General features: G+C 39.4%; 1 protein-coding gene across 1 annotated transcript; it reads left to right on the top strand.

The window, feature by feature from the left end:
• The first annotated feature begins 3,550 nt into the window (after positions 1 to 3,550).
• hmx4 (H6 family homeobox 4) lies at positions 3,551 to 4,338 on the top strand. Its single transcript, XM_036573491.1, has 2 exons — positions 3,551 to 3,755; positions 3,851 to 4,338. The coding sequence occupies exons 1-2, from the start codon at positions 3,551 to 3,553 to the stop codon at positions 4,336 to 4,338; spliced, it is 693 nt and encodes a 230-aa protein (XP_036429384.1).
• The last annotated feature ends 6,465 nt before the right edge of the window (positions 4,339 to 10,803 follow it).

The raw sequence follows: 10,803 nt of genomic DNA on the forward strand, positions 1-10,803 counted from the left end.
GCGGGACTGAACGGGGGGCGGTTTATACAGAACACAGACTAAACACAGGGGCTGCGTTCAGCTACTTCAGGAAGATGGGACAGTGTGTTGGATAATATGGGAGTGCAGGGTAGACCAAGAGATGTTTTTTTATTTAGTGGGAAATTTAATAAAACAGTGGTTTTATTATTCAGGGGTAATGATACGCGTGTCCCATATTACCAAACACACCGTCCCAAACACAATATACAATATATATTATACAGTAAAGATGGAGTCAGGTGTTATGGGCCATCAGAAATATAGGAGTGTGTGTTGGGTACTTTAGGACAGTGTGTTCAGTATTATGGGACAGACTGATGTTTGTGTGTTGGGTAATATGTGAGATATGGAAGAGTGTCTTGGGTAATATGGGGGATGGGTTCATTTTCAAAGGTACACTCTCAGAGAAAAAGGTCCTGAACTGCCACTGGGGTGGCACCCCTCTTGTCACTGGGGTGGTCTTCAGTACCTTTAGGCAAGAAACATAATTAAACCATAATTCATTGCAATTATATTTTTTAAAGTTATATTGACTCCATACACTCGTCCCGTATCCAGACTTTTATTTTATTGTTCTGTTTTAAAACGCTGGGTTATGAAAAGGTACAAATATGTACTTTTCACCTGGGAAAACCTTATTTAAGGTACACAGAATGACTTAAAGCCACTGTTTTACCTTTGAGGGTAAATTATCATTGTTTGTGCCTTGATAAATGAAAAATGTACCTGGACAGAACCTTTTTTTCTGACAGTGTAGTTTGTAGTGGGAAATTAAATAAAATAATGGTTTTATCATTCAGAGTCTATTACGTTTGTTCCATGTTACCATCTAACACACTACGTCACATTACCCAACACACTGTCCCATGATACCCAACACACTGTCCCACACACGCTGAACAGACAAGTTTTTATGGACTGTGTTATATGGGGACACTGACGTCACAGAGCCCTAAAGACAAAACATTTCTTTCCCAATAACATTTTATTCTGTAATTAAGTGAATTTGTTTTACACCATTTCTTTTACATTTTAAGAACGAATCTATTAGTATTCAGCAGCTGAAGCCACAATAAACAAGACAAGAGCCCTCTATTATCTGATGGCCCAGAGAACCTGAATCCAGCCTTCGAAATATCAGTACTGATTCTGACTCGTGCAATAACAGACATGACAGGAAAAAATACAATCATGTTTTGCTGCATCCAAAGAAACCACTTTATCATCACGATCATACGCCAGAAAAGTAATATATCTCCGTTTGTGTTTTATTATCAGTGTTATTTTCCAGTAGCTATAGTAGACTATAGTCTTCTATGCATGGGGATTGAGGCCCTCCGGCCTGCGTGTGTATCTGAGGGCAGCACTTGCTTTGTGTAAAAGACATTTTTATTCAGATACACTGATTTAATATTTTGTCACTTTTTTCACACGATGAATTTAAATAGTTAATAAATTAATCACAAAACTGTTGTGCTTGTTGATGTCAGATTGATGATCGTCCCTTTTATTGCAGCGCGCGGGCACTTGTGGGACTAACATGGTTGTAAATGTGACTGTGTAAAAGAGTGAAAAACTGTTTCTCTACGTTTCAAAAGAGGCACAATCATGTGAAAACATATAACGTACTCATTTACAATATATAACATAACTTTCAGTGAAACATAATAAGAGAAGAAATTCACTGAATCGATAAACTCAGCACTCCTCTGTCAGATTCCGCTGTTAAATTAAAGTTAACCTGTGCTGTTGCTGCAGAAGGTAAATAAACAAATTTTATTAATAAAGCAGGACAAAACAGATTAAACTGAGTGAAATTATGAAATATATAATTTAGTATTTCCGTAATGTTAGTGCCTAAACACAATTCTGAATAATCTGAGCGATCATTCTGGTTTCTTTACTTCCTCAATAAATAAATAAATGTCTTTTTCGGTTGCGAACCAAAAAGTATTTTTATGTGTTTTTTTTTTTCACTTTTTTGAGAATTTAAGTGAAAAAAGGCCTGAATAAAGCAGAGCGGGGTTATAAACTTCTGATTTAGCACTACACCGTATGCGCTAAAATACTAACTACACTGCCTGTGCTTAACGCCGTTTGAAAGACTGAAATTACATCTGTTTATTCAAAATAGTTTATGTTACCTATCTTTCTAGAACCGAGCCTTTAATGTAGAGAAACGTTCAGAATTGGTGCGCTGATCTACCATTTGAAGCAGTATTTCGCAGTTTTGGACAGCAGAATATACACAGCAACATCAGCAGCAGTGTTGAAGACTTTTGAATTTACACCTACAGATTTGTGTACACATCTGCAGTGTTTATTTTACTCCAGCTGACCTCTGAGTTCAGTCCGCTATATCAATAAAAGTAGGAGAAACATCAGGCGCGCAGGCCTGACAGCTCAGTATGCGCGAATCTTTGGCATCCAGTGTGTATTTAACATTGTAATCCAGACATAATTAATTTAATATGTGTATCAAACGCAAATAAATCAGCCTTTAATCAAATCAATAGCCTGAATCGGCCAGGCCACGTGGCGATAAACTGCAGCCAACAGTTTTATCGCCGTTAGGCATCAGTGGGATCACCAAGTTCGTTTAAAATGGAAAGTTCCCAGAAATCTGTTAAAGGGATTTCGATCTACCAAAGCAGCACTGAACTGATGTCACGTTCAGACATAATGTATTTCAAAATTTATCATCCAAAAAAGCTGTCATGACTTTCAAAAATGGCGCATACATTTCAGGACGGGAATCGTCCAGGATAAAACTGGAAGGAAAACACTGCCCGTTTCGGTCACTTGACGTCCTTAAGAATGTTTATTAAAAACAACAGCAGCCCATTTCGTGCAGAAGTTCATACGGAGCCTCCCAGATTTATGGAATCGTTCTTTTGAATCGATTCTTTTCAATAAATTGCCTAAAGATTCACAAGCTTAAGTTTTTTTTCTTCTGGCTTATACACAATATTTACGACTGCGTTACAGGCTGGAGACTTTTAAAAATAAAATCTGAGTTATAATCTTTCACAGCTTAACAATATAAAATAGGCCGCCACATTACCACATATTAAGAACAGTCTCTTCAAGTTTGTGTGCGTTTTCCTCTCTGCAGACTGTGACTGTCTTTCAATCGCTGAATCTAATATCATCGTAAACGGAGGAAAATAGAATAAAGTCGACTTGATTTGTGAATGAATACATTAATGAGTTCTAAAGAATCGGTTCGATAAAGTGAATCCAAACTGAACCGTCACTTGACTGTGGAAGCCTCTGCGCGTGGTTCCCGCCCTCTTTCGTGATTGGCTGTGGAGCCCTGTTGTGGAATTCCGTTGACCAATAGCGCATCAGGGAAGCGCGTCGGTGGAGTAACGGTCGCTCTAGACTCGGCTGCACTGCTCGCAGCGGAGCGATGGTGCTCGGAGGAGGCTGGCGGCGCTAACGTTAGCACGGAGAAAAACATACACACACGGAGCTTAAAAACTCGACATAAAACTCCAACACAATCTTAACGCTGTTATCGGAGAATATGAGCAAGGAGGACCCGCAATGTCGACCCGCATCGCTGAAGTTCACCATCGATAACATCCTCAACCTGAAATCGAGCGGCGGAGCGGCTGACAGCTGCGGCTCGAAGGCGCCGCTCGCGCCCCTCGCGCCGCTCTGCCGCGAGGAATTCCCTCGCGAGCTCGCGAACCAGGAGCCTGACAGCCGGCTATACGACGCTGGGAACGGTGAGTTAGTCACAGAAACTAAGAATAAATACTGTAAACGGAGTGTAAACGTCACGCCATCACTCCATTTCATCTGTTCTCGACTTTCCTTCCAGAGCGAGTCCACACAGACGGGGAAGCGCCGGCGGAGGAGCCGCTGAGGAGCGCGGACGGAGGGTCCTCTCAGGACGTCGGTGCCAAGAAGAGCAAACCGGCGGCCAAAAAGAAGACCCGCACCATCTTCTCCAAGCGGCAGATCTTCCAGCTGGAGTCCACCTTCGACATGAAGCGCTACCTGAGCAGCGCGGAGAGAGCCTGCCTCGCCAGCTCGCTGCAGCTCACCGAGACTCAGGTGAAAATCTGGTTTCAGAACCGGAGGAATAAGTTGAAACGGCAGCTGTCCACCGAGATGGACGGACCGAACGGGGACTTCGGCGACGGCGGAAAGGCGGTGACCTTCCCCGGCCTGTACAAAGAGAACAGTCTGTTGGGGAGGTGTTTGTTACCGATGCCGCTGCCGGTCGTTTATCCCGGAGGCAGCGCGCCCTATTTATGCCTCTCAAACGGCACCAAGTACTTCGGTTTTTTCGAAGGAGACGTGTGACTTTCCTCACTGCCACCTCAAATAAATAAACAAACAAACAACAAACAAACTCACCGCCTTCCGACGCCGGGACCACAAAAATGGACGAAACACTCCGGTCTCAGTTATTCCTCCCCTGTTTTCATTTCTTTTTTTTCTTTTTGTGCAGTGGAAACGGTGCGATTAGGACACATCCGCGGCGAGGAACGAGCTTCAATTTCTATGCAAAGTCGATGTTATTTATTATAAACTGTAACTATTTTGATATAGCCGAACTATCATGTTTTATACTCTTTTGTGTGCATCAGACTGAGCAGCAGCCATCATGCGCACTGCCAGTCATATTGGCCTCACGTGACAGAAAACATAACACGAACGTTTACATTTATTATTATTATTATTATTATTATTATTATTATTAGGACGGATTCAGGTATTCTGGGTCATCAGTTAACTGGGGACACTCATTTATTCCAGCTGTTGTTATGTAGCGTATTCCTTTCAAATGAACAGTCAGAAATACTGTAAATAGATTAATTACACAGATTATTCAATTGCAAAAGTAATTGTATATGGAAATAATAAAATTAGTTCAGGGCCGATGACGTGTCCCACAGTACTTAACACGGTGTCCCTTAATATCGAACACAGCCCCAGTAATACCAGTAACGCTCTGTACTTTAATACCGGACATATCTTCTCTAATGACCTGCTGTCCCACATTACCTGAATCCATCCTACAGTTTCGCCAAAGATTGATCGTTGCATGCTTTTCTACAGCCTCATACAGGCCTATTTCCCCACTGAGCGCGATTAAACCTATTTAAATGAATGTAACTATTACTCTATTTTTGTTTACCGCATGTTTTATGTTCATCATTGACGTTTCTTACCTGCGAAGTATCTCCCCGTTAGGCCTCCTCACACCTTTTAATGAGTGTTATTATTAAAATGTCCTATTTTACACTTGACTCGAAAGCGCTGCTTTTGTCTCCTGTATTTCTGTCCTGCCCGCTCAGTTTGGACTGTGTTTGAGAGCCGTTTTATTTTTTATTTTATTTTTATTATTAGTGTTTGGACCTCTGTGGAAGCTTGAGAGCTTTATTTTTTGGAGTGATGAGGAATCTCCTTAATCCTAACCAGGTCTGAATTCGTGTTGATTAAACACGTGAGTGTGCTTAGCAGGGTTGGAGTTGACTGTGATAGGAAAGCTAAGGGAGAAAAAAATCACCTGAAAACAATCTACATTCCTGTGACAAAGCCTGTTATGGCACAGAAAGTCACAGAGAAAATTAGGCTGCAGATCTCACGAGAGAGCGATTTCACTAAACAGCAGACAGGCCATGAAATCAGCGGTGCTAAATGAACCAGTTAAAATCCTGAATCAGATTCAGTTCACATCCGCTCCACAGGAGGAAACTGGTGATTTCAGCAGAGAGCCAGTAAATATATACTAAATAGGTGCCTGAATGATCGTAGGTCACATCAGACAGGCAGAGGTTTTGTCATTTTTGTATGTCATCATTTCAAGACACCTTTACAAATAATGCTCTGACAAGCTTTTAACTAAAGGGTTCATCAGCTTGTGCTTAAAACCAGTTTGTGAGTTTTTCACTCTGGTGAAGTTACTTTAACACTAGTGATGGGATGGTTGTAAGGACATCACATCATTCAGAAGAAGCTGTGAACCCTTGCAATTCATGACAAAATTTGTTTATTATGTACAGAGGTGGACGATATGGCAAAAATATAATGTCATTATATAAGACGTTCTCACGAATCATGATATGTCACAATATTTATTTTTTCTTTTATCTGATCAGTTGGAACTGAGTAAAAAGAACCAGTAGTGCTACATTTTAAAACATACTATCAAAACTGTGAATATTTTGATTTTTATTCAGTATTTGTCATACTTTGTTGCACTAAATTTTGGGACTAATTTTTCTCTTTTTTATAATGGAACATGCAGTCAGTCAGTGTATACACTGCATTGTACTGTGACAGAATTTACCACAACAACATATATTCTCAATATACTCAAACAATGTACAAACAATATACTCTGAATGTAGGTAACTTGTAATTGGCATTTTTGTAATTCAATTCAAATAATTGTGTGGATTTCATGTGCATTTATGGACATACTTCCATAAAGTCCAGCCAAAATGTAGAATTCACTCAGTGGCACTTAATTACAGCAATAAATGGAGGCACTATAAAGTATCTGGAGGTTTAAAAACTTGAAGAGTGTGGGCATTTGATGTAGTTCAGTTCTGAGTGCCAGGGCTCTGTGTGTGTGTGTTAGTGGAAAGGGGTATCTAAAAGGATTGTTTATCAAATAGGTGGTATCTCTTCACTGTTATCATGTATAAAGAAAAACCCTTTAAAAAGTAAATTATAAACAAATAAGTTAAATTACATTGTACACACATTTATGTTGTAAATTCATTATAAGCACATTCCGCCAGGATGGAAACACATTTTCAACTTTAAAATGTATATAATTCTAGAACTTATTCTACAGTACATATAGGACTGTAGTTAGTTTTTATGTAGACATATTCATTTAAAGGGGAACTTCACCAATTTTTCAGAATTTCTCCCATCATTAAATGCTTAGATGTAAACACAGTCATTCAGAGTAGTTTGGTGTGAGATGCTCCATTCTAGAGGAACTTACGGAGTCAGTATTATTCACAGTGGTGGAGATAGGAACCAGAAGTCCACCTGTAAAAGCTCCATCACAGAAAGACATTACATGAAATGGTTACGAATACGCTGCCTGATGTATTTCATATCAAAACGCTCTGAGTGACTTTGATTACATTTCCATGACTGAATTATGCAGAAACTTTGAAAAATAGGTGGAATTCCCCTTCAATAGTCATATCCATAGTGACATACAAAATATGAAGGCAGAACTGATAATGTGGCGCAAGCAGGCATCTCTAGTCACTTAGGCCCACTTGTTTAGCACCACCATCCACTGTCCTGTGACCTGCATGAATTCTTACAGTGGCCTATAGTAATCATGCTAGGGATGCTGACACAAACAGGCCAATGGGGTGTCCCATTAGCCGTCAGCATGCTGCATCACCCTCCACGTACTGTGAATCTCGCCATTCGTTTGAACAATGCACCTACTGTATGAGAGATATTAGTGTGAAACCTTTGCTTGATTTAAGCCTACCAGCTTGATACTGATGTGAGATTTATTACTTAGACCAAGAGTAATGAGAGACGATGTCCAACTACTACAATGCAGTATCAGTGCTACAACACAAGATAAGCCAGTATGAACTTTTAGTAGGTTCAGTTTGATAACACTATTGTAATGTTACTATCATCTCCATTCTGGCTTATTAATCAAAGTGGTACTGGCTATACCATCTTATGATAATATTTATTCTTTAGAGCTTCAGGGAAAGCAGGTCCAGTGAGGAATAAGGAGACCATAGTAGGATAAAACAGGCTTGTTAGTACAGAGTTGCTCTTACTGTTCTGTAACCTGCTGTGACCTTTTTATATCCAATAAGGATTGCCTTGCTCAGCCATTCAATCCAATCCATTCTGAGGACCATTAAAACACACTTCATATTCTCCCTGTAATGTTTCTGAAGCTCAAACTGCTCCAAAATACTTCTTATTTGTTTGTTGATTTAACTTTGTGCTAAAACACTTATGAGGAATATAATGTGTATAAAGTTCAATATAAATTTAAAGGTTAATTTGCAGTGGGATTCGCTGCTTCAGCAATCACCTGCTTCCAATTTAAAAAATAACCAGACTGGTCAATATTTTTCTTCTAGATTATTGGCAACATATATGATCAGTTTAAAACAAAACAAAAAATTAACCAATGCCTACCCATACAAACAAGTTTGCAACACTTTACTGTGGTGCAGTGTTCATAAGGCTGCATGACACCTACAATAAGCCTTTCCTGAAAACTGACATAAACTTATATAAACATTTATAAAGGCTTAATCCAACAAGTGTCAGTTCTCATAAAACTAAAGCAGCCTTTATGTCAAATGATGCCACCCTTCAGAAAAGTGGTACCAAAAGGCAAAGTCACCTTTTAAAGCTAATTAGTGTTGAAAAAATTATAATAATTACAGTGTTCTCTCTTAAAGATGGTGCAAGTGTTGCCCAAGTGTGTTGAACAACTTATGTCACCTATATGAAAGTAAAAAAAGAGAAATTGATTTTTCACTTCTAGAATTTCTGGAATAATGCAGTTGGATTACTTTAATTGATTTAATAGTAAATTTAATTATAAGGTTAAATAGTACATTACTCTTACTTGCAAGACACTGTATAATTCTGTACTTTATGTTTTATTTCTAATTTATCTGGTCTTCATTCAGTCGTACGCAAAAGTTTGGGTGCCTCCAGTCAAATCACGTTTTGTTGATTCAAAAGAAGTTAACATCCTCTATATTTTAAGGTAAAACTACTGTTCATTCGTTGAATTTAATATATAGGGGAAAAAAATCAAACATAAAATGTGGCCTGTGCAAAAGTTATGGCATATTTTATATTACATATATATTTCCAACACATTAAAACCTGCAAATAAATAGAAATTGTACACTAAAATTTGCAGAAAAATGTCAGCTTTAAGTGCCCCCCTGTAAAGAATTTGTCAACTTATTTTCACTTAGAAAATCAACAGAGCATGTAATTTGACCAGGAGTATTCAAACCTTCACATACAGGTGTATATATTTGTGCAAATAAAATTATTTTTTAACTGTGGCCTTGCAAATACATAGTACTGCAAATAAAATCAAAGTAACAAAGGAAGCAACCAATAAAATTACTGTACATTTTTGTTGGCTTAGAAGTTCTTCTAAACTGCAATAAAGCAGACTGCGTGGATGCGGATATAAGCACTTCAATCAAGGCACATTTTTATGGGCTTCCACAGTAACCCAACCCTTCTAGCCCTAAAAGAGTCGAAGTAGAGTTGTGATGTCCGCACACCTCCCGGATTGGGTTTCGGCCAGTTTGGACAGTGTGAGACAGAGATTTTGATTGGTGCTGAGGTGGTGGACTTGTCACGGTGACTCCATATTGGATTTCCAGCAACCTCCCATCTATCTCTGCACTACATCCCATTAATGCATGCGATCTGCTAATGGTGTGGTGGGGAGTGTGCGTGTGTGTGTGCGTGTCGGGGGGACACCAGACTTCCTGTCTCTGTGAGAGAGCCACGTTTGAAAACAGAGAGAACACCTTCTGTCGTCCTGCACTTTGCTCCAAAACCACAAGGTTCAAATGACCCTCCGCCCTGTTCCAGGCCAGCACTCCTCACCAGCTCCCCTCTCTCTGGCTCAGCCGACAGAAAGACGTAGAAAAAGCCATTAGAACCAGAGTCTGATCAAAGAGGCCACAATGCAAACATGCCATATGTACAGCTCCATGAGTATCAGTGACTGGAGGCGTAGTATGCATGTCTCTATACTGCTCTATTGATTGATGGCACTGTTAGCTATAGAACAAATGACAGTTTCAGATTTCATAAGTCACGCTTTCATGACCCTGCCCTCCTTACCAATCCCAGACTCACTCAGCAGTCTCCAATACTGAGAGACTGATGGACATAACTTGTGCTTTCAATTAAGGGTTATCAACATTTATTTTCCAGGCTGGGATTTTTTTTTTTAAATGTCAGAGTTAAGAGCCAGGATGACATTATGTACATTATGCATTTTTATATTACAAAAAGAAAAAGTACTAAAAACTAAATAGCTGCAGTGGAAAACATTCATGCAGTGGAAAATATTAGCTTTAAATGATCTAATTAAAGTGGAAATAAGCCAAGCTCAGCCAAACATTATGTATTTACATTAAAGCAGAATTTTGCCATCAGTCAAAAGCGTCTGTGTGTAAGTGTGTGTATGAGGGCGGGTGTGTGTGCGTTTGCAAGTGTGTCAGGGTGTTTGGATGCTGGAGATAGCATCTCCTAAAGTGGCCTCCCGCCAGCCACTGGAGACTCTCAAGTTTCCGAGAGTCCTGCTCGCAAACGCCCTGGCGACGGCAGCCCATAATACCCTCGAGCCTAGGAGGCAGACATGCTGTCTGCATGATTGACAGCTGATCCAGGAAGAGGTGTGTCTGTCCAATTAGTGACAATTATCCACTTATACATTAAATCTAGCCAGGTTTCAGAGAGAAAGTATATAATGTATATATCCTGTACATGCCAGCCTGGAAGCCAATTACATACAGCACTGTGCAAAAGTCAGAGACCACCCTTCTTTTTTTTTTTTGCTTTTTCTTTTACTCCCAGTCAAAACAGCCATTATTAAAGATATTAATTTTTCAGCATTAGAAACTTTAAAATATATTTAACAGAAAACATCTCAACGGCTAAATACATCATCATTTTCTAGTACTAAGTGTTTTCATCTTTTGTCTTTATTGCAGTTCCTATTCTTCCGGAAGACTTACTTTCAGTTTTTCAAAGTAACCTGCA

Source organism: Colossoma macropomum, unplaced genomic scaffold, assembly GCF_904425465.1.
Source record: "Colossoma macropomum unplaced genomic scaffold, Colossoma_macropomum, whole genome shotgun sequence".
Classification (NCBI taxonomy): domain Eukaryota; kingdom Metazoa; phylum Chordata; class Actinopteri; order Characiformes; family Serrasalmidae; genus Colossoma; species Colossoma macropomum.